The 25,380-nt window shown below is 47.8% G+C and overlaps 1 protein-coding gene across 3 annotated transcripts in view; it reads left to right on the top strand.

Annotated features, from left to right (window-relative positions):
- LOC119964616 (inaD-like protein) overlaps positions 1-25,380 on the top strand; it is a 391,845-nt gene that overhangs the window by 260,480 nt on the left and 105,985 nt on the right. For all 3 annotated transcript variants that reach the window (XM_038794319.1, XM_038794317.1, XM_038794318.1), the window contains one exon: positions 12,692-12,761. In XM_038794319.1, the coding sequence (XP_038650247.1) occupies positions 12,692-12,761 (70 nt within the window). The remainder of the gene's footprint in view (positions 1-12,691; positions 12,762-25,380) is intronic.

Here is a 25,380-nt window from a genome sequence, read left to right as displayed (position 1 = left end):
GGTTGCTTACTGAATAACCTATTTGGAACAAAACATTCACAATTTTGAGTAATCCTTGAATCACAGATAAAGCAGTTGAGCAAAATCCATTATGCTTTATCAATTTATTGTGGTGCACTTTGCGAGTTTGACAGTTACATAAAATATGACGAAGAAGTCGTTGCATGCTGTGAAGTTAGCAGTATTTTGAAATATATAATCTAAGTAAAGAGTTTGCAAAGAACTGATAGTATTGGACGGCCATTAATGATACAGATGCATCATGCTAACTGAATTAGATTACCAATTACACATGCATACAAAGAGACTCCTTTCATCACCAAATTTGACATCTAATTTTGTACCCAAAGCCTCAATGTGATTTAAGTGAGCTGGAAAGGACAACATTTCCAAACATGTGTATACTCATATGCTGCCAATAAGAAATTCCAAACCTTAAAGCTATTTTTAACATGTTTCTGGCCATGCCTGAATACCTGATTTTCTAAATGCTTTGCTCATTGAGACACTTGCATATGGAAGTTATTTCTGGTCTACAGTGAACATTTTGGGAGAAGCGACAGTGTTGGGGGTGTGGGGAGATGCATGGAGAGAGAGAGAAATGTGAATGATCAAAGAACAATACAACACAGGAACGGGCCCTTCGCCCTCCAAGCCTGTACCGGTCATGATACCATCCTTGGCCAAAAACCCTCAGCACTTCCTCGTGCCGTATCCCTCTATACCCATCCTATCCATGTATGTGTCAAGATGCCTTTTGAGCACAGTTTATGTATCTGCTTCCACAGCGTGTTCCAGGCACTACATCCACTATGTAAAAAACTTGCCTCGCACATCTCCCCTAAACTTTGCCCCATGGACCTGAAACCTATACCCCCTCGTGACTGACCTCCCCACCCTGGGAAAGAGTGTCAGCCCATCCACTCTATCCATGCCCTTCCTAATCTTGTAGACCTCTGTCAGGTCGTCCCTCAACCTCCATCGTTCAATGAAAACAGTCCGAGTCTATTCAACCTCTTTGCATAGCTAACACCCTCAGACCAGATAACATCCTCGTAAACACTTCTGCATCCTGTCCAAAGCCTCCACATCCTTCAGGTAGTGTGGCGATCAGAATTCTGCACAATATTCCAAGCGCAGCCTTACCAAGGTTCTATACAACTGTAGCATGACTTGCCAGTTTTTATACTCGATGCCCTGTACCATGAAGGCAAGCATTCCGTATGCTTTCTTGAATACCTTGTCCACTTGTGTTGCCACTTTCTTTTTTGTTGAAAATATTTTTATTAAGGCATGTAGAATTTCATAATTTTAACAGTTTTCAAGAGGAACAAACAACAGAACAAATAACATCCACCCAACCTTCAACCAAACCCAGCCAATGTGTCACGCGTACACAGTTCCCAGGTCCCCCTTCCCCACTAATTGTTTCCCACCTCAACCATCCCCCCCCATGCCTCCCTCTTCCCCCCCCCCCCTTTTTATAGCTGCTGACAGCTTAATTTTCCCCAAAGAAGTCGATAAACAGCTGCCACCTCCGGGCGAACCCTAACATCGAAACCTAATGTGTGAACTTGATCTTCTCAAGCCTGAGACACCCGGCCATGTAACTAACCCATACCCCCCATGTTGGGGGTTATGAGTTCTTCCACGTCAATAAGATCCGTCTCCGGGCTACCAGGGAGGCAAAGGCCAACACATCAGCCTCTCTCGCCCCCTTGACTTCCAGGTCTTCCAACACACCAAAAATCGCCACCTCTGGACTCGGGACCACCTGTACCTTCAATACTGTGGACATGACATCGGCAAATCCTTGTCAGAGTCCCCTAAGCTTTGGGCATGCCCAAAACATGTGGACATGATTCGTGTGCCCTCCGCACACCACCCACACCTATCCTCCATCCCTTCAAAGGACCTGTTCATATGGGCCACAGTCATATGCGCCCTGTGGCCCACCTTGAATTGTATCAGGCTAAGCCTGGCCCACGACAAGGATGTGTTGACTCTACTCAGGGCATCCTCCCACAATCCCGCCTCTAATTGCTTGCCCAATTCTGCCTCCTGTTTTCGCTTCCCTCGGGGTTCCCTCCCATCCCATGAGTTCTTTATAAATTTCTAAGATCGTCCCCTTTCCCACTCCCATTTTCGATACTATCTTGTCCTGTATCCCCTGGGGCGGTAGGTGCAGGAAGGTCGAAACCTGCCTCTGCACAAAGTCCTTCGCCTGCAGATAGCAGAACCCATTCCCCCTGGGCAGCTCAAACTCCTCCTCCAGATCCTCCCAGCACGAAAAACTGCTGTCAATAAATAGGTCCCCAAACTGCTCGATCCCCGCTCGCTGCCACCTCCGAAACGCCCCATCCAGCCTCCCTGGAGCAAAACGATGGTTGCCACAAATAGGTGTCCATATCAATGCCCTCTCCACTCCTATGTGCTTCCGCCACTTTCCCCACACCCTCCAGGCCACCATTAACACCGGGTTTGTGGAGTACCCAGCAGGCGGGAACGGCAGAGGTGCCGTTACCAGTGCCCCTAAACTTGTAGCCGCCTCCACCCACTCCCACACCTTGGGAGAACCATCATTTTTACCTTCTGCACCCTCCTCACCAGTGACACTCGGGAGCATATCCCACTAACCAAGCCAAATTCAGCTTGTGTAGCTGCTCCCACTCCTGCGCCACCTGGACATCCAAATACTTAAAGCTCCCTCCAACCACCTTGAACGGTGTCCCCTCCCCAGTCTCTTCTCTTTTCCCCTTGCCTGATCACAAAGACCTCACTTTTACCCGTATTCAATTTATACCCTGAAAACTGGCCGAATTTTCCTAGGATCCCCATAATATCTCCAATTCTCCCAGCAGGTCAGAAATATACAAGAGTAGGTCGTCCGTATATAGCGAGACCCTGTGCTCCACCCCACCCACCCCCCCCATACAATCCCATGCCAGTCCTTTGACGATCTCAGCGCCATCACCAATGGCTGTATGCCCATGGCAAACAACAATGGGGAGAGTGGACATCCCTTCCTAGTCCCCCGGTGCAGCCTAAAATAATCCAAGCTCACTTGGTTTGTCCACACACTCGCCACTGGTGCCTGGTACAGCAACCGTACCCAGTCCACAAAACTCTGCCCAAACCACCCCAGGATATCCCACAAATACTCCCATTCCATCTGATCAAAGACCTTCTCTGCATTCATGGCGACTGCCACCAGCTCCACCTTCCTTCCCTCAGAGGGCATCATGATCACATTTAGTAGCCTTCTAATGTTCGCGGTTAAATGCCGCCCCTTCACAAACTCTGTCTGGTCCTCCCCTATCACTCTGGCACACAATCCTCTTTTCTCGAGGCCACGATCTTGGCCAGTAACTTGCTGTCTAAATATAGAAGGGAGATTGGCCTATACAACGCGCATTATTCCGGGTCCTTATCCCACCAGTATGAGATAGATTGAGGCCTGTGACATCGTCGGAGGGAGTACCCCTCACTCACTAGCCTCATTAAAGACCCTTACCAGCAAGCACCCCAGCACTCTTGAAAACTTTTTATAAAACTCCACTGTGCACCCATTTGGCCCCGGGGCCTTGTCCGACTGCATCGCCTCCACCACTTCAAACTGCCCAATTAGGATGCCTCGGCCCCCCACCAGCTCTTCCTCCACTCTATAAACTCCAGTCCCTCCAAAACCCGCCCCATCCCCTTCACCCCGACTGGGGGCTCCAACTCGTATAATCTACTGTAAAAGTCTCTAAACATCCTTTTCACACCCGCCAGGTCCAAAATCGCATTTCCTCCTCTGCCCTTCACTTTCCCAATCTCCCTCACTGCCTCCTGTTTCCTTAACTGGTGTGCTAGCATCCTGCTAGCCGTCTCCCCATATTCATACACCGCCCCTCTTGTCTTCCTCAACTGCCCCACCGCCTACCAAAATGCATTACCTCACATTTGTCTGAATTAAATTCCCATTTGCCATTTATCTGCCCAAGTCTACAACCTATCTATGCCCTGCTGTATCCTCTGACAATCCTCAACACTATCTGCCACTCCACCAACCTTGGTGTCATCCGCAAACTTACTAATCAGACCAGCTACATTTTCCTCCAAATCGTTTATGTATACTACTAACAACAGAGGCTCCAGGGCAGATCTCTGTGGAACACCACTAGTCACAACCTTCAATTCAGAAAAAAACCCTTCTACTGCTACCCTTTTGTTTCTGCGACATTGTTGAGGGGAGGACTCCCTTCTCTCTTGCTTCATGAAATGTCCTCACCAGCAGTGGGCTCAATATTTCTGAAAACTTCTTATAGAATTCCACCGGGTAGCCGTCAGGCCCCAGGGCTTTGCCCGACGGCATGCTCTCCAGCCCCTTCATTCCCCAATACCAAGTCCAGTACTGCCCCTTCCCTAGTTGGACTATCTACATAATGCATCAAGAAGCCTTCCTGGATACACCTTACAAATTCTGACCATCCAAGCCCCCAGCACTAAGTGAGTCCAAGTCAATATAGGAGAAGTTAAAATCTCCTAATACGACAACCCTGTTACTTTTACACCTATCCAAAATCTCTCTACTTATCTGCTCCTCTATCTCTCTCTGGCAGTTGGGGGGGGCTTGTAATAAACCCCCAACATTGTGATTGTCCCCTTCCTGTCCTGAGTTCTTACCCAGATTGCCTCATTCTGAAAAATGAAGAAAAAATGAAATGAAAATCGCTTATTGTCACTAGTAGGCTTCAAATGAAGTTACTGTGAAAAGCCCCTAGTCGCCACATTCTGGCGCCTGTTCGGGGAGGCTGGTATGGGAATTGAACCGTGCTGCTGGCCTGCCTTGGTCTGCTTTAAAAGCCAGCGGTTCAGCCCAGTGTGCTAAACCAGCCCCTGAGCCCTCCGAGCTGTCCTCCCGCAGTATGGCTATAATATTCTCCTTAACCAGTAATGCTACACCACCCCTTTGACCAACCTCCTATCTCTCCTGAAGCATCTATATCCTCCAACATCCAGCTGCCAATCCTGCCCTTCCTTTTACAATGTTTCTGTGATACCCACAACATCATATTTCCAAGTACTAATCCGTGCTCTAAGTTCATCTGCCTTACCTGCTATACTTTTGGCGATGAAACTATTTAATTCAGTGCAGCAGCTCCCTAGTGTCACAGGGTTTGTTTTTTTAAATGAGTATACAAGTGAAGGTAATTGCCCAGCCTGCTGGAGAATTATTTTCATTCACTGCCTTCAGCACTTAATAATATCGCTGATTCTTGAAACACATGTCTGTATCTAGTCTACACATGTGTTCATTTGTTTCTGCTCAAATGTTGTATTTGACAGCTGGTCAGTTTTACATTTGTAATACAAAGGAAATGATCAGTTCCTGCAACATGTGTGATTTAAATCCACCTGTTAATTTACTTGGGTTGGTGAATTAATTTTATTTTATGTTAGTTGGTTTTTTCTCCCACATCTTTCTTTGCATCAAATGTTAGAGGTCTACATGTACATGTTGCTTTATTCTTTCAAGGGATGTGGCTGTTGCTGAAGGGCAGCATTTGTTGCCCATCCCTAATTGCCTTTGAACTAGATGGTTTGCTTGGGCATTTTCGAGGATCATTAAAAGCCAACCACATTGCTGTATCTCACGTAGGCCAGACCAGATAAACATGACAGATTTATTTTCCCGAAGGGCATCAGTGAACCAGATGGGTTCTTACAACATGGTCTTAATGACTCGCTTTTTATTACGGATTTATTAATTGATTTGAAATTCGACCAGCTGCCATGTTGGAATTTTAATCCATGTGCCCAGAACATTAGCCTGGTGATGCACCATCAATTGCACGCGAGGCGAGTGATTTACCAATGTCAGGCTTTAATTAACTAGAACACAGCCTGGCGATCGTCTACAGTGGAAAAGGCCGATCGTCAGGCTTCTGAGCATTTATACCTCGTTGATAGAGGCGTGGTTAACTCAGCCTCTCGGCCAATCGGTCGAGAGGCACATGACCGACCAGGGCCAATGGTAAGCCGACGTTCTGGCCCAATGGCAGACGAGTATGCAGATCATATCATCACATTCACCCCTTACGGAGAAGGAAGGCGGGGGGGGGGGGGGGGTGGGAACGAGACCCGGGGGGGGGGGGGGGGGAGAACTGATGATATGAGTAGCCGTCGGGAGAATAATTTTCTCTCCGTACCCTTGTCGAATTTGGGGGCTTGCCACTGGCCCAGACATAACAATATTTACAAAAGGAAGTCCATGGGACCGTAGAACTCTAGATGGATTCGATCAGTCGTTTGGTGGTCCTTGACGTCCTGGCCGAGCGCCGTAGTGGAGGAGGAGTCGTCGGATCGGCTGATGGTCCTGCTGATGTCCTGGAGTCCGGGAGCGATAGACCTCGAGTAGTCTCCGTCACCTGAGCTGGCCGTGGAGACGCCATGGATGAGGGATGGGGAAGCTGAGTGGGGTGCTGGGGTGAAAAAGGGGAGGGGGGGTCTGTGGTGGGGGGGGGCTGCACGCCGGCGGGTGCCAGGTCCCGGAGGGAGACCGTGTCCTGCCGACCGTCGGGGTACTCCACATACGCATACTGCGGGTTAGCGTGGAGTAACTGGACATGCTCCACCAACGGATCGGACTTGTGCACCCGCACATGCTTCCGGAGCAAGATGGGTCCGGGGGTGACCAGCCACGTCGGGAGAGGGGATCCAGAGGACGACTTCCTGGGGAAAACAAGAAGACGCTCATGAGGTGTCTGATTAGTTGCAGTACAGAGGAGTGAGCGGATAGAGTGCAGTGCATCGGGAAGCACCTCTTGCCATCGGGAAATAGGGAGATTTCTAGACCGGAGGGCTAGTAGTATGGTCTTCCAGATGGTACCATTCTCCCGCTCGACCTGTCCGTTACCCCGGGGGTTATAGCTGGTCGTCCTGCTAGAGGCGATGCCCCTGTCAAGCAGGAATTGACGCAGCTCGTCGCTCATAAATGAGGACCCCCGATCGCTGTGAATGTACGCGGGGTAGCCGAACAGTGAGAAGATGGAGAGTAGGGCCTTAATGACGGTCGATGTGGTCATGTCGGGACAGGGAATGGCGAAGGGGAAGCGGGAGTGTTCGTCGATAACCGCCAGGAAGTAAATGTTGCGGTTGTTAGAGGGAAGGGGCCCCTTGAAGTCAATGCTGAGACGTTCAAAGGGGCGGGATGCTTTGATCAGGTGTGCGCGCTCGGGGCGGTAGAAGTGCGGTTTGCACTCGGCGCAGATGTGGCAGTCACGGGTTACTGTCCTGACTTCCTCGATAGAGTAGGGCAGGTTGCGGGCCTTAATGAAGTGGTGTAGGCGGGTCACCCCTGGATGGCAGAGGTCTGCGTGGAGGGAGCGGAGGCGGTCTATCTGCGTGCTGGCGCAGGTACCGCGGGACAGGGCATCAGGAGGCTCATTGAGCTTCCCAGGACGATACAAGATATCATAGTTGTACGTGGACAACTCGATCCGCCACCGTAAAATCTTGTCATTTTTGATCTTGCCCCTTTGTGCATTATCAAACATGAAGGCTACTGACCGTTGGTCTGTGAGGAGGGTAAACCTCCTGCCGGCCAAATAGTGCCTCCAATGTCGCACGGCTTCGACTATGGCCTGGGCTTCCTTTTCCACAGATGGGTGGCGGAGTTCGGAAGCCTGGAGAGTTCTGGAGAAGAAGGCCACGGGTCTGCCCGCTTGGTTCAGGGTGGCCGCCAGAGCTACTTCTGAAGCATCGCTCTCGACCTGGAAGGGGAGGGCCTCGTCGATGGCACGCATCGTGGCCTTTGCGATGTCCGCTTTGATGCGGCTAAAGGCCTGGCAGGCCTCCGTCGACGGCGGGAAGGTCGTGGTTTGCATGAGGGGACGGGCCTTGTCCGCGTAGTTGGGAACCCATTGGGCGTAGTATGCGAAGAACCCTAGGCAGCGTTTGAGGGATTTGGGGGTATTTGGGAGAGGGAGTTCCATCAGGGGGCGCATGCGTTCGGGGTCGGGGCCTATCACTCCGTTACGCACTACGTAGCCGAGGATGGCTAGGCGGTCGGTGCTAAACACGCATTTATCCTTATTGTACGTGAGGTTAAGGAGTTTTGCGGTTTGGAGGAATTTCTGGAGGTTGGCGTCATGGTCCTGCTGGTCGTGGCCGCAGATGGTGACATTATCAAGGTACGGGAAGGTAGCCTGTAATCCGTACTTGTCGACCATTCGGTCCATCTCCCTTTGGAAGACCGAGACCCCATTCGTGACGCCAAACGGAACCCTAAGGAAGTGGTAGAGGCGCCCGTCAGCCTCGAACGCGGTGTACAGTCGGTCACTCGCGCGGATGGGGAGCTGGTGATAAGCGGACTTAAGGTCCACAGTTGAGAAGACCTTGTATCTCGCGATCTCGTTTACCATGGTAGAGATACGGGGGAGAGGATACGCGTCCAGTTGCGTAAACCGATTGATGGTTTGGCTATAATCGATGACCATCCGGTTTTTCTCCCCCGTCCGGACCACCAGCACTTGGGCTCGCCAGGGACTGTTGCTGGCCTCGATGACCCCTTCCGTCAGCAACCTCTGGACCTCGGACCTGATGAAGGATCGGTCCTGGGCGCTGTACCGTCTGCTCCGTGTGGCGACGGGTTTGCAATCGGGGGTGAGGTTAGCAAACAGGGAGGGAGGGTCTACTTTGAGGGACGCGAGGCTGCAGACAGTGAGGGGGGGTATAGGGCCGCCGAATTGAAAAGTCAAGCTCTGCAGGTTGCACTGGAAGTCCAGTCCTAGGAGTGCCGGTGCGCAAAGGTCAGGGAGGACAAGGAATTTATAATTTTTAAAAACCTTCCCTTGGACCGTGAGGTCCGCGATGCAGCACCCGGTGATGTGGACGGAGTGCGAACCTGAGGCTAAACCGATTTTGCGTGTTACGGGATGGACAGGGAGCGCGCAGCGTCTTACCGTGTCAGGGTGAACGAAGCTTTCCGTGCTCCCGGAGTCCAGCAGGCAGTCCGTCTTGTGGCCGTTGAGGTGGATCAGCGTAGTCGTTTTGGCGAGCGTGCGTGGATGAGACTGGTCGAGTTGAACGGCCGCGAGCCGTGGAGAAAATCCGTCGTCGCTGTCCGATTCCATGCTGGAGGGACCTTGCGTGGCAGATGTGGAAGTCGGTGGCCAGGATCCATATGTGGGGTGAACGGCCGCGAGCCGTGGAGAAAATCCGTCGTCGCTGTCCGATTCCATGCTGGAGGGACCTTGCGTGGCAGATGTGGAAGCCGGTGGCCAGGATCCCCAGGTGAGGTCTGTTCCCCAAGATGGCGGCGCCCAGGACCCGCACGTGGGGTCGGGGCCCCAAGATGGCGGCGCCCAGGACCCGCACGTGGGGTCGGCACCCCAAGATGGCGGCGCCCAGGAAGCCCTCGTGGCCGCTGGAGGCGGAGCTAGCGTTCCCGGCGCTGTGAGCGGAGAGGCGCGCAGGCCGGCTCCAAGAGGTGAGTGACCGGCATCAGCTGCGGGGATGCACAAGCCGGCTCCAGGACGCCGGCTAGGTGCATCAGCTGTGGGGATGCGGAAGCCGGCTCCAGGACGCCGGCTAGGTGCATCAGCTGTGGGGATGCACAAGCCGGCTCCAGGACGCCGGCTAGGTGCATCAGCTGTGGGGATGCGGAAGCCGGCTCCAGGACGCCGGCTAGGTGCATCAGCTGTGGGGATGCGGAAGCCGGCTCCAGGACGCCGGCTAGGTGCATCAGCTGTGGGCGGAGGTAAGGCGCGCGGGCCGGGTGCGGGGGGCCGGGGTCGGGGGGGAGCCGAGTCGCGCTGCGGGCAGGCAGGGACCGGGGGGCCCGGAGAGGCGAGCCGGTCGGGCGCCGGGGCCCGGGGGTGGGGGGAGCCGGGGTCCGGGAGCGAGGGAAGCAGGGCCGCTGCGGGCAGGCAGGGACCAGGGAGGCCCGGAGAGGCGAGCCGGTCGGGCGCCGGGGCCCGGGGGCGGGGGGGAGAAACGTGCGCGGCGGGCAGGCAGAGGCCTGGAGGGGCCGGGGAGGTGCGCATGTCGGCCGGCGGGGCGCGAGTCGGGAGCAGCTGGGGCGGCCCTGGGGGAGAGAGGGAGGCACACAGGCCGTTTGCAGAGGCCTGGGGGAGGGGGGGAGAGTGCTGTGCAGCTTCCAGAAGCGCTGCAGCCAGCGTTTTGGCCTGGCAGACCGTGGAGTAGTGGCCCTTCTTCCCGCAGCTCTTACAGAGGGCGGAGCGGGCTGGGCAGCGCGAGCGAGGGTGCTTAGCGTACCCACAAAAGTAGCAGCGGGGCCCCGCGGATTTATCGGGGCGCCCCGCGGCACAAGCCTGAGGGAGGCCGGGAGCGGTGGGTAGCTGGTGGGAAGCGTGCCAGGAGGCGGCCTGGCCAGGGTCATAGGTGCGCGCGCTTTGATCTGCGACCTCCAGGGAGGCGGAGAGAGTCAGTGTCTCCGTTAAACTGAGTTCGTCCCTTTCCAGCATCCGCTGGCGGATCACGGGGGACAGCATCCCAGCCACGTAAGCGTCTCTGACGAGTAGCTCCATGTGCTCTGTAGCGGACACCGCTTCACAGGCGCAACCTCTCCCCAGGGCACAGAGGGCCCGGGCGTATTGGTCTAGAGACTCACCGGGGACCTGCTTTCTGGTGGCCAGCAGATGTCGAGCGAATACCCTGTTGATGGGTTTGAGGAATTGTCCTTTTAGCTTCCGTATAGCTTCATCATAGTCTGTTTCGTCTTCGATTATTGAGTAAGCGGCAATACCCACGCTGGAGTGGAGGACGTGCAGCTTCTGTGCCCCGGTGGGGGAGTCGGTTGTAGATGCCAGGAACCCTTCGAGGCAAGTCAGCCAGAGCTTAAAGAGTTCTGTAGAGTTCAGAGTTTGCGGGCTGATGCGGAGGCATTCGGGCTTGATGCGGAACTCCATCTTCAAAGTTGTAGTTAATTAAATTGATGCACCATCAATTGCACGCGAGGCGAGTGATTTACCAATGTCAGGCTTTAATTAACTAGAACACAGCCTGGCGATCGTCTACAGTGGAAAAGGCCGATCGTCAGGCTTCTGAGCATTTATACCTCGTTGATAGAGGCGTGGTTAACTCAGCCTCTCGGCCAATCGGTCGAGAGGCACATGACCGACCAGGGCCAATGGTAAGCCGACGTTCTGGCCCAATGGCAGACGAGTATGCAGATCATATCATCACACCTGGGCCTTTCGATTACTAATCTAGTGACATTACCTATGCCACTATCTCCACACGTTGCTGCTATTGCCCCACCTGCCTGTTACTAGCACTAACTTTTCATTTTAGTAATTTAAGAAAGCTGCACCAAATTTATATCAAACAAAATAAGTGTCCCGCCTATGTTTAAATGTTTATAAATGGGCATACCTAGAGCTGATCATATGCTGTGAGGTACACATCATTACCTTTAAAAAAAATTTCAGATAGTCACCAAATTTACATGTGAATTCATTAGAACCAATGAAAGGTCATCAACTTGAAATGGTAACTCTGTTTCTCAACACAGATGCTGCCTGCATTTTTCCAGCACTTGTGTTCTTATTTCACCTCATTCTTCTGGTTTCTTACAGAGCTTAATTATAATATGATCCAACCACTAATATATTATTGACTAAATAATTGGGTTAATTAAAACGTTTTAATAATATTTCCACTACCTTTAATCTCTCCAGTCTCTTTCCCCCTTCATTTTTACAATCTACATTTATTCTGGGGCTAGGCTTTTGACATCCCCATATATTTTAAACAGCTTGTGATGCATTGTGTGCATTTCTTGCATGAGTTTTGAGCAATACTCTGATTTAAACATCAGAATAGTTCTGAAAGATTAATGGGGATCATTAGCATAGGCCAGTTCTTACACACAACACACTTAAGCCCCACATCTACAAGATTTTTAAGTTGGATCTACCATTCATTTCTTTATTTATATACAGCAATTAGGTGTAAATATGAGCAGAATGATATGTATCAACTACAGCTGCTCTCCAAAGTTTGGAATCTAATAGTATTTTTTGCAATAAATTAAAGTGAAATATATATATGATTGTTTCTTACATAAATAACATAGACAATATAAATAAGAGCAAGAATAGGCTTTTTATCCTTACAGCCTGCTCCATCAGTCACTGATACCATGACTGATCTTCAATGTTCCATCTTCAAACATTATCCACAAAAGCCTTGATTCCATAAGCATTCAAAAATCTATTGATCCTTTATCTTGAATATCCTCCAAGCACAGTTCTCAGAGTAGAGAATGCCAAAGGTTAAAAACCCTTTGATTAAAGAAATTCCTGTCGATTGTTTTTCCGAAATTGCCGAACCTATTCTGTGATTATGACCCCTAGTTCTAGGTTCCTGTGTCAGTGGAAACATCCTCCCTGCATCAACCCAAAAAACCGCTGATAATTTTTAATATTTCAAAGAGATCATCTCTCATTTTTCTAAACTGTCGGAATAAAGGACCAGTCTACTTAATCTCGCCTTCTAGGACAACCCTGTCATCCCAGGAATCAGTCCAGTCAGCATTATTTGCACTCCCACCCAGGCAAATATAGCCTTCCTTGGGTAAGGAAACCAAGGCTGCACACAGTGCTCCAGGAATGGTCTAATCAAGGCTCTATATAATTATTTTAAGAATTGTATTTCTGAATTATTTTCTTACTTTATGCAGGAATGAAGATGCGGTTAATCAAATGGCAGTTACTCCTTATCCTGTACCATCCAGCTCTCATTCTAGCGAGGTAAGGATGTTGATCTCATTCACTGCTGTTGCAATGGTCTGAAAGCTGTCTAACCTATTGTGCTAATGAGGCAGTTTTGTGACAAAGGTTGAGTGTCAATCATTCAATATAATTACAGCAATTGTTTAATGTGAGTTGAACTTTTTTTGTAGCCATGCTTGTTAAGGAAGCAGTACTTGGTAATTTGTCAAATGCAACCTTTATGATAGTTAACTGGAAAATCTAGTAGAAGAATGATGTTTGAATAATTTTTAGAAACACATTTTGTACATATTCAAAGTTTTGGGACAGCAGTATTTATTTAGCTGTATCTTTATAGCTATTGATATCTAAATTTGTAAAATAGACATGGAAGATGTGAAATTCAATGCTACACAGGAAATGTCCAGCTCACCATCATGCCTGTCCCTTCTAACTTTTAATGGAAACCAGGTGCTTAACCAGAAATATTTTTTTCAGAAAAGCCTAGCTCTTACACAGACCATCACCCCACTATAAAACAAATATCCCCCTCCCCCTTCCCCCAAAGCCCATAGGCTAGCAGAATGGACCAAATCTATTCCTTTTTGAAAGGAGCAGAATGAAATCTCCTCAAATTTCAGGCTGTTCTGGATTAAACAACACCATCTCCCTAAACCTACTGTTGCACCTGAAAGCTGTTGAAATAGGCATCAATACAAAGGTCCTTTTCTAAAATTGGTCATCAGTTCTTCAACATGCGCAAATTATAGTCAATATTAGTTTTCATAAACAGTATTAATGATCATTGTATGTTTGCTTTAAACTACTTGATTAACTTTTGGACACTTAATGGTTCTGTATGAAAGGGAATTAGTAAAACTCTGGATTAAGTACTGTGAACAATGGAATTGTACAATAAAATTACTTGCCCTGTCTTACTTCTGTGAAAGGACCAATAGCTCTAGAATGCAGGACCAACACTAGCATGGATTTTATTTGACAGTACTGGAAAACAGATGAAGGAAATATTTTTTGATAAAATGTTATAAAAATATATTTTTCAAAAGACGCACAATGTAAACTGAAAGCTACTTCAGAAAGGAAATTGATGACTTCCGGTGACGGCGGGCGGGAGGCAGCCGCACGTTGGAGGGCTCCCGTTCGGGAATGGCATTGTCGGGGATTGACGCCCGGTCCTAGGGGCAGCGAAGGCAGTAAAGGTCAGGAGAAGGCACAGGGAAGGGATATGTCGAGGGCCAGTAAAAAAACGGCCGTGAAAACAGCTGAAAATCCATCGGGGAGTAGAAAGGTCACCGCGGGGTCGGTAAAGAAAATGGAGGCCGCATTGCTTAGGGCTGAAGAAATAACTACGGTGATGGCTGTGGAATTCGAAAGGCAGTTTACAAAATACATGGAGACAATGAGGAAGGAGATGAGGGAGGTTTTGAGTGTGCTGGTGGAGGAGGCGATTTCCCTGGTAACGACGGCGATGGCGAGCACAGTGGCGGAGGTGCGGAAACAAGGGGACGTGCTGAAGGAAGTGGAGGAGACATTGCAGCACGGTGATCAACTTACCTCGATGAGGAAGGAGATGCGGAAGGTGATGGAGTTAACAAGGAACTGCGAGGAAAAATGGAAGACCTGGAAAACAGATTCAGGCGACAGAATTTGAGGATTGTGGGGCTGCCCGAAGGAGTTGGAGGGCCGAGGCCGACTGAGTATTTTGCTACGATGCTGGCGAAACTATTGGGGGAGGGGGAGGATCCCTCCCGTTATGAACTGGATCGGGCTCATCAGCCGTGGAGGCCTGTACCAAAGGCCAGTGAGCCGCCAAGGGTAGTGACTCTGTGCTTCTGTAGGTACAGTGTGAAGGAGAAGGTCCTGTGCTGGGCCAAGCAGAAGCGGGTGGTGCAGTGGGCTGAAGCTGGCATACGTGTATACCAGGACTTTACGGTGGAGCTGGCGAGGAGGCAGGCTGCTTTTAATCGGGTGAAGAGGGCACTGTACATTAGCAAGGTGCAGTGCAGCATTGTATATCCAGCGAAGCTGAGGGTGACTTACAAGCTCAAGGACTTTTATTTTGGAACGGCGGAAGCAGCGGAGGAGTTTGCGAAGGCAGAAGGACTGTGGCAGAACTGAGAAATTGAGAAATGGCCATGTGCCGATGTAACCTCATGACTGTATTTTCGTCTTTATTTTTGTTTCACTGCGTGTGGGTGTATGGGCTAAAGGAGGCAATGTTGTATATATTTGGACAAGGGAAGTGATGGGACTTTCACTCGAAGTGAGGGCTCTTTGGGGTGTAGGTGGAATGCGGGGTTTGTGTGCTAAAAGGGGATTTCTGGGCTTTCCTAGGGCCTGGAAAGGGACCTGGGCGGGGGCCTCCGCGCTGGCCGGTTTAAGCCGGCCAGTGAACGGGAGTGAGGTGCGGGGAGGGGCTACGGCCATCGGAGCCTGGCAGAACAGGGTCCTAGTGGTTTAGCCGGGGTGGAATGTTAGAGGGAAGGAACCTAGATTGGGGGGAGGAGTTTCACAAGAGGCAGTGGACGGGAGGAGTTGGGGAGGGGGGGGGGGGGGGGTGTTTACAACTCTTGGGTATCATGTACGGTACCTTGTCAGAGGTTGGATGGTGTTGAGTGTGGGTGGGGGGGCGAGTGGACTCTATGGTGACCATGGCCGGTCCCGGACTCCTTTTTTCTTTTTCTCCATGGTTTTTTGTTTCCACCGTGGGAGGGTTCGTTTTATTGGATGCATATATTGACAGGTGGGCCGTTGTTTCGGGTGGTGGGAAGATGGGATTGTTGTTATTGTTAAGGGGATTGATTTTGTATTTGTTACTGTTTACTGTCTGTGGGTGGGGTATAAATTTTGAAGGAAAATGTGAAAATGGAGAATAGAAACATTTATAAATGAATAACAAATAACTCCAAAAAAAAAGCAAATTGATTTTTGCAGCTTGTGCCGTGTCTTGAGATCACAAATGTGATCTCATGAAAGAAGATTCACAAGAATTTCCAGCTATCCATTGCCACCTAATAACGTGTATTTTTCTTTAAAAAAAGTAAAAAGTGCTCAGCACACTTGTTTTCTTTAATTATAAACTCAAGCTTCTTAATATTTTTAAAAATAGTATCCGTGGTAAAGCATGGATGTGAGTAAGGAATTAGTTGAAAACCACTAATCAAGCAAGTGTTGGCTGGCTGTGGAGTGTACAAGGAATCTTTTATAAGTCTGTTGCTGTTTCCGATCTATACAATGATCTGGATTGAGATACTCAATATAACAGCCATATCCACGCAACATAAAAAACGCTGTGGTGGAGAATCTAGTGAAGAAGCTACAGAAAGCATTTGCAAATTTGCAGAAACATGCAGATGAAACGCAGCATAAACGCAAGGTCTTAATTGCCAGAAAAAATGGGAAGCGTCCGAATGAATAATATCAAAACAAGTAGGAGATGAGCTATTACAGGGAACCACACTAAATATATCCCGTCCTTTCATCGCATTTGTTGCAGGCATTCAGCATTTTAGAGCAAAATTTGTACATTCACGTTTTAGGACATGGTTTTCAGATCTGCAGTAGCAGATGAAAATCTCTGCCACCCTTCGAGATACTGCCTTCAGCAATGCTCGAAGCCTCCTTTCTCTTGTCGTTCCTGCACAATTTTGAATGTTGTTGCACATTATATTTGAAGTTTTCGGGAGCTTTCTCAATGGTGATTAAAAACAGAGAAACAATAAAAGTACATCGCTTTGATTTGTTTTATTATTGTCACATGTATTAGTATACAGTGCAAAGTATTGTTTCTTGCATGCTATACAGAAAACGCTTACCATACGTAGGGAAGGAAGGAGAAAATGAAGAATGTAACGTTACAGTCATAGCTAGGGTATAGAGAAAAGATCAACTTAATACGAAGTAGATCCATTCAAAAGTCTGATGGCAGCAGGGAAGAAGCTGTTCTTGAGTCGGTTGGACCTCAAATTATAGAACAGTACAGCACAGAACAGGCCCTTCGGCCCTCGATGTTGTGCCGAGCAACACCCTACTTAAACCCACGTAACCCGTATACCCGTAACCCAACAATCCCCCCCATTAACCTTACACTACGGGCAATTTAGCATGGCCAATCCACCTAACCCGCACATCTTTGGACTGTGGGAGGAAACCGGAGCACCCGGAGGAAACCCACGCACACACGGGGAGGACGTGCAGACTCCACACAGACAGTGACCCAGCCGGGAATCGAACCTGGGACCCTGGAGCTGTGAAGCATTGATGCTAACCACCATGCTACCGTGAGGCCCATAAATAGCTAGCAGAGAAAAGTTTTGTATCTTTTTTCTGACGGAAGAAGGTGGAAGAGAGTATGTCCGGGGTGTGTGGGGTCCTTAATTACGCTGGCTGCCTTTCCGAGGCAGCAGGAATTGTAGACAGAATCAGTGGATGAGAGGCTGGTTTGCGCGATGGATTGGGCCTTTTGTAGTTTCCTGCGGTCTTGGGCAGAGCAAGATCTATACCAAGCTGTGATACAACCAGAAAGAATGTTGCATCTGTAAAATATAGGAACCTAAGACCAGCACTGAGAAAGGATCCTGATACTTGGAGGCGAGAGAAAAACTGTAGCACTGCTGGATAGGGGGAGGAAAGGAGGAATTCTGAGAATGATGCTGGGAAAGAAGAGAAGGGAAAATATAAGAGTATCACAGTGAAATAGGGGGAAACGCAAGAGTAGAACTGGAGAAATGAGAGGTAAAATAGAATTCAGACCAGTGATGATAAGATGTGAACTGTTGGTGCCAATGTGAACTTTATGAAGCAGATTAATTTCAGTACAATATGGAGGAGTTGAATGGCTGCTTGAACTGATCAGGTTTGTTGGAGAGAGTACCTCTGAACTGAATTGTTTAAAGGAGGAGAGTGTCTGTAAACAAGGTGTAATAAGAGGCAGAAGGGTATCTCAGTTAACTGTGGGTGGAATGAATTTCATGAAAGAATACTGTGCATGTGTTTGTTGCAGAATGTAAATGTATCTCAAATATAGCACCACCTTCTCAGGGCAATTAGGGCTGGGCAATAAATGCTGACCTAGAAACGATGCTCCCATCCATGAATGAAGTAAAAAAAACAAAATCAACTATTTAAGAACTCTCCTTTCTTGTGAGAAGGGTGTGCCTCTGATCCTCTCTAAGAATGAATCTTGTACTTCTGACACTTACACCTCCCTTAACCCTTTTATGTCTTTTTCCCTTGTGATGAAAGTAGGAATTTTTGATATATTGTATATGTATTTGGTGCAGAAAGAGTTAAAAGCCTGGCTTTGTGTGTATGACAGCTGCAGTAGTATTTTTTAAAGCCCTAGTTTTCATGACAGCTAGGCCTTTTGGGAGTCAGAGGTGCACTTAAAGCATCATAAAAGCTTGGGCTAAGAGGGTTCCCTGTGGAAGCACGGTAGCATGGTGGTTAGCATAAATGCTTCACAGCTCCAGGGTCCCAGGTTCGATTCCCGGCTGGGTCACTGTCTGTGTGGAGTCTGCACGTCCTCCCCGTGTGTGCGTGGGTTTCCTCCGGGTGCTCCGGTTTCCTCCCACAGTCCAAAGGTGTGCGGGTTAGGTGGATTGGCCATGCTAAATTGCCCTTAGTGTCCTAATAGTAAGGTTAAGGGGGGGGAGTTGTTTGGGTTACGGGTATAGGGTGGATACGTGGGTTTGAGTAGGGTGATCATTGCTCGGCACAACATCGAGGGCCGAAGGGCCTGTTCTGTGCTGTACTGTTCTAAAAAAAAAATTTAATTAGAGACATTGTATTTCAGCTTGGTAAGATGGCGTAACTAGTGGGAGGAGCGAGAGTGCCAGACATCTTGCACAGAAGCAGTTTAGTTTTAGTTGGAAGATGAGAGTCAAACCATGAAGATGGTTTCTGAAGACTTCAGCGAGAGATCCTGCATTGTTCTGACAGGATTCAGGTCTATCTCTTAAAATAGTCTCAAAGAATACCTCATAAGCAAGAATGCCTCTGTCGGCTAACTTTATAAAAATAGATTGAGATCTGAGATGGTTGTGTTGTTTGAGTAGAAGTAAAGACAGCAGTTAAGGGTTATTGTGTCATTATATTGATTAGCATTGTAAGCTATTTTCTTGTATGATGTTAAAGATATTTATTAATAAAGTTTGTTTTAATATACCATATCCTTATTTTTGTGTGAAATCACTCCTGGAGCAAGGTATTCTTTCCTTGCAGTCTTACAAAATTAAAATAAAATATTGGGGTTTCTGTCCATTATCCTAGCTACTGTTGGGGTCTGGTCCAGGATCGTAATACCCTCAGCAATATGAATGAAAGAATATCTTATACATCCACAACTTACCAATGCAGCCACATTTGTGATTGAGAAAGAAAAGTGAGAGGCTGAAGCCTATAATGTAGGAGACATCTAATTTCAAAAGGATAAGGAGAAAGTAAAATAATGTCAAACTTAGGATGGCCCGACAGCACAGTGGTTAGCACCGTTGCTTCACGGTGCCAGGAACCCGCTTGGGTCACTGTCTGTGTGGAGTCTGAACATTCTCCCTGTGTCTGCATGGGTTTCCAACAGGTGCTCGATTTCCTCCCACAAGTCCCAAAAGACATGCTTGTTAGGTGAATTGGAAATTGTGAATTTTCCCTCGGTGTACCCAGACAGGCGCCGGAGTGTGCCGACTCGGGAATTTTCACAGTAACTTAATTCCAATGTTAATGTAAGCCTACTTGTGAGACTAATAAAGATTATTATTTTTATTATTATTGTAGTTTATAAATCTTAGAATGCCAAGGAGACAGGAATGATTAATATGGTACAAGTGATGAAATTCAGCTCTAGCACCTGGTTTTTCAGGGGTCAAGTGAAACTGAATTTATGGTTTAAGCTGTGACTGGTAGAGACTGGTGGTAGGTGGATAGTGGGTGTGAGTTTAGTAGTGTAGTTGGTTATTATGGAATTTGAAGATGGATTCACTGACTTTGTTTGTGTAAGTTATTTGAACTTCTTGCAGCACTGGATCCAGTTCTTCGGGCTAAACTCCAGGTATCAACCACCAGGCCTTCTGCTCCCACTGCCTTTGCACAGTTCATGTGGCTAGAGAACAAACATCTCTCTTCCCCTCCACCCTTTACTCCAATTTCTGCAAAATTTTAGAACCTGCTCTCTGCCATATTCTGCCATTTTGTGTCTTTCCCTGGCCAGAATCAATTGCAGAATGACTTCTAGGATTTGCTCCAACCAGAAAACACTTTTTTTTTTCCAGAGGTGCAGTCTGATTTTAAGCAGTACAAACTAGCTTTAAGTGGTGCCCATGTTCACAAACTTGCACCTTCCACTGAGGTATGCAGCACTCACAACAATGCATTTAGCATTGGCTACGTACAGCTCTCTTGCAAATCAACAGACAGCACATATTTTGCATTCTATCTGCATTAGAAACAGAGGGTGCAGATTAATTATACATTTCAATATCTACACCCATTTTCAAGCCCTGCCCAAATTCACAACCAGAGTTTTTAAAGCCTGGGATAAATTGGGCAGCACGGTAGCACAGTGGTTAGCACTGTTGCTTCACAGCGCCAGGGTCCCAGGTTCGTTTCCCGACTGTGGTGGTATGACTAGGAGGTTTACGGTACGTCAGAGTAGTGCTGCCATTGGTGCAGAGGACTCGCTGCCCATTGGCTCAGGCAGGTCATGTGTCTCTCTGCCAATTGGCTGAGGCTAGTCATGTACTGCTCACCGATTGGCCGAGAGGCCAGTAGCCCCTCCTACGAGGCGGTGTATAAGAACCCGTAGCAGCAGGCAGTCGGCCTTTCTCTGTAAGTCGACTGCCGGGCACACAACTAGTTCATTAAAGCCTGATATTTGGAACTTCTTCACGACTCGAGTCCAATTGATGGTACATCACCGACTTGGGTCACTGTCTGTGTGGAGTCTGCAGGTTCTCCCCGAGTCTGCGTGGGTTTCCTCCGGGTGCTCCGGTTTCCTCCCACTTGTTCCGAAAGATGTGTTATTCGGTAATTTAGACATTCTGAATTCTCCCTCCGTGTACCCGAACAGGTGCCGGATGTAGCAACGAGGGGCTTTTCACAGTTATGTTATTGCAGCGGTAATGTAAACCTACTTGGGACAATAAAGATTACTATTATTATTATTATTATTATTATTAATAAAGATCATTTCAGTGGTACAATCAAACTTTCAGCTGCAGACTGTTATATTTAAAAAAATTCAGATGTCTAACTGTGATTACTTATAACTACATATTAATATTCTATTAAAACAGAAAAATCATTGAATATCATTTTAAAGGTTAACGATATGAAGGTTTTGTAACTAATCCATAATTCATTTTGTCTCTGAGAGTGAAATGAGAATTTCTTTAAACCTAATGACCAAATGTGATTGTGCAATGACAAAAATGTAATCAAATGCACTTTGGATTTATTCTTGCTTTTCTGACAGGTTGTTATCATCACTCAAATGAAACTAATATAAGCCATCCGAGTACAAGTCTGCTGTTGTGGTACTGTGATTAGCAAAGCTGGAGCACTTGTGATAGGTTCTCCGTTTTAGAATCGATTCTGGTATTATTTTGCATTTAATCAGCCTCTGTCTCTGAATCTTGATATAAAAGGTTTATTGTATTATTCTTAGGAATTTGCTCTCATGCCCATAGTAGTATTTGTCTGCATGCATTAGGTGGCATAGTGGTTCGCACTGCTGCCTTACATCACCAGGGACTCGAGTTCGATTGCGACCTCGCGTAACTGTCAGAGTGGAGTTTGCACATTCTCCCCGTTTCTGCCTGGATTTCCTCCGGGTGCTCCGGTTTCCTCCCACAGTCCAAAGATGTGCTGGTTAGGTGGATTGGCCATGCTAAATTGCCCCTTTGGGTGGGGTTGCAGGACGTGGTGATTGGGCCTAGGTAGTGTGGTCGTTCAAAGGGTCGGTGCCGATTCGATGGACCGAATGGCCGCCTTCTGCACTGTCGGGATTCTATGGATTCATTGCTGAAATATTGTATTTCATATTCAATATCAGCCAGTTATTGATGAGTATAATAGGGTGCAATGACTCCATCAGGAGTAACATAGAACATAGAATAGTACAGCACAACACAGGCCCTTCACCCCTCGATGTTGTGCTGAGCATTGTCCGAAACCAAGATCAAAATATCCCACTCCCTGTCATTCTGGTGTGCTCAATGTGTCTATCCAATAACCGCTTGAAAGTTCCTAAAGTATCCGACTCCACTATCACAGTAGGCAGTCCATTCCACACCCTAACCACTCTCTGAATAAAGAACCTACCTCGGATAACTCTCCTGTATCTCCCACCCTGAATCTGATAGCTATGTCCCCTTGTAACAGCTACATCCACCTGAGGAAATAGTCTCTGAACGCCCACTCTATCTATCCCCCTCATCATCTTATAAACCTCTATTAAGTCGCCTCCCATCCTCCTCCGCTCCAAAGAGAAAAGCCCTAGCTCCTTTACCTTTCCTCATAAGACCTATCCTGCAAACCAGGCAGCATCCTGGTAAATCTCCTTTCCACCCTTTCCAATGCTTCCACATCCTTCCTATAGTGAGGTGACCAGAACTGCACACAATACTCCAAATGGGTCTTACCAGGGTCATGTATAGTTGCAGCATAACCTCGTGGCTCTTAAACTCAAGCCCCCTGTTAATAAACGCTAACACACTATAAGCCTTCTTCACGGCTCTATCCACTTGAGTGGCAACCTTCAGAGATCTGTGGACATGAACCCCAAGATCTCTCTGTTCCTCCACATTACTCAGAACCCTGCCGTTGACCCTGTAATCCGCATTCAAATTTTTCCTACCAAAATGAATCACCTTGCACTTATCAGGGTTAAACTCCATCTGCCATTTTTCAGCCCAGCTCTGCATCCTATCAATGTTTCTTTGCAGCCGACAACAGCCCTCCACCTCATCCACTACTCCACCATACTTTGTGTCATCAGCAAATTTACTGACCCACCCTTCAGCCCCCTCCTCCAAGTCATTGATAAAAATCACAAATAGCAGAGGACCCAGCACTGATCCCTGTGGTACACCGCTGGTAACTGGTCTCCAGTCTGAAAATTTTCCATCCACCACCACCCTCTGTCTTCACTGTGATAGCCAGTTACTTATCCAATTGGCCAAATTTCCCTCTATCCCACACCTCCTTACTTTCTTCATGAGCCGACCATGGGGAACCTTATCAAACGCCTTACTAAAATCCATGTATACGACATCAACTGCTCTACCTTCATCTACACACTTAGTTACCTCCTCAAAAAATTCAATCAAATTTGTCAGGCAAGACTTACCCTTCATGAATCCGTGTTGTATCCCGGATTAAGCTGCATCTTTCTAAGTGGTCATAAATCCTATCCTTCAGGGTCTTTTCCATTAACTTACCGACCACCGAAGTAAGACTAATTGGCCTATAATTACCAGGGTCATTCCTATTCCCTTTCTTGAACAGAGGAACAACATTTGCCACTCTACAGTCCTCTGGCACTATCCCCGTGGACAGTGAGGACCCAAAGCTCAAAGCCAAAGGCTCTGCAATCTCATCCCTTGCCTCCCAAAGAATCCTTGGATATATGCCACCTGGCCCTGGGGACTTGTCGATCCTCAGGTTTTTCAAAATTGCTAATACATCCTTCCTCAGAACATCTACCTCCTCCAGCCTGCCTGCCTGTATCACACTCTCATCCTCAAAAACATGGCCCCTCTCCTTGGTGAACACTGAAGAAAGGTATTCATTCAACGCCTCTCCTATTTCTTCTGACTCCATGCACAAGTTCCCACTACTATCCTTGACCGGCCCTACCCTCACCCTGGTCATTCTTTTATTTCTCACGTAAGAGTAAAAAGCCTTGGGGTTTTCCTTGATCCGACCCGCTAAGAACTTCTCATGCCCCCTTCTAGCTTTCCTAAGCCCTTTTTTTTAGCTCATTCCTTGCTACCTTGTAACCCTCAAGCGACCCAACTGAATCTTGTTTTCTCATCCTTACTCTTCCTTTTTCCTCTTCACAAGACATTCAACCTCTTTTGTGAACCATGGTTCCCTCACACGGCCATTTCCTCCCTGCCTGACGGGGACATACCTATCAAGGACACGCAGTATTTGTTCCTTGAACAAGCTCAACTTTTCATTTGTGCCTTTCCCTGACAGTTTCTGTTCCCATCTTATGCTCCCTAATTCTTGCCTAATCGCATCATAATTACCCCTCCCCAATTATATACCTTGCCCTGCCGTATGGCCCTATCCCTCTCCATTACAATAGTGATAAACACTGAATTGTGGTCAATATCTCCAAAGTGCTCTCCCACAAACAAATCTAACACTTGGCCTGGTTCATTACCCAGTACCAAATCCAATGTGGCTCCCCCTCTTGTCAGCCTATCCACATATTGTGTGAGGAAACCCTCCTGCACACACTGTACAAAAACTGCCCCATCCAAACTGTTCGACCTATAGAGGTTCCAATCAATATTTGGAAAGTTAAAGTCACCCATGAGACCTACCCTGAGACCTCCACACCTATCCATAATCTGTTTTGCAATTTCTTCCTCCACATCTCTATTACTATTTGGGGGCCTATAGAAACTCCTAACAATGTGACCGCTCCTTTCCTATTTCTAACTTCGGCCATATTACCTCAGTAGGCAGATCCCCTTCAAACTGTCTTTCTGCAGCCGTTAAACTATCCTTGATTAACAATGCCACTCCTCCACCTTTTTTACCACCTCCCGTACTCTTACTGAAACATCTATACCCCGGAACTTCCAACAACCATTCCTGTCCCTGTTCTAACCATGTCTCCGTAATGGCCACAACATCGTAGTCCCAAGTACCAATCCACGCTCCACGTTCACCTACCTTATTCCGGATGCTGCATTGTTCTGTTCAAGGTACTTGTGGCTCTTTTGAACTTCTGAACTTCACCTGGTGCATTTTCCTTGGCAGTGTACCTATCAGTCAGAGTCCACTTGCCAACCTATCAGCACTCTCTTTTCATATGTATAAATTGTTGTTTTCCTCGTATTTTGGCATTCTCACAAATTGTTCTGTGCAAGCTGAAAGGTTTCAAGATGTCTTTATTTTCCAGCAATTCCCAAGTTCTGTACTACTAAACAACCATTTGTGCAGCTCCTTTCTTGGATTACCACCTTGCTGTGATAGAGAGGCTTGAACGTTCTGTTGATCCCAAGAACAATGCCATTGGGAGTCTTAATGCCCTGTCAGGGTGACCCATGATGGTAAGGTTGGAGGGGAGGAAGCAGTCAAAACGCAATCCAAAACAAATCCTCAATGGCGGATCAGGCGTAAGATACTCGTATGGTATCAACATCTGTGATGGCGGATGAAGGCTGCAGCAGCAGGAAGATGCTGAGGTGTCGGGGAACTGGACCTACCCTCTGACTGTAATTCTGCTGATGTTCAATAGCATGCCCACGTTAAAGGATGTTGTCTATTTGGCGGAAAGCAACATAGCCCCCACAGACAACATTGACATCAATGTCTGGGAGCCCCTTGCTCAGAAGAGACCTACTTGGAGGAGCCTCCAGATTGAAGGGACACAATTCTGCGAAGACACCTGATGGCCCAGAAA

Source organism: Scyliorhinus canicula, chromosome 4 (genome assembly GCF_902713615.1).
Source record: "Scyliorhinus canicula chromosome 4, sScyCan1.1, whole genome shotgun sequence".
NCBI lineage: Eukaryota > Metazoa > Chordata > Chondrichthyes > Carcharhiniformes > Scyliorhinidae > Scyliorhinus > Scyliorhinus canicula.
This window is presented reverse-complemented; position numbering and strand designations above follow the sequence as displayed.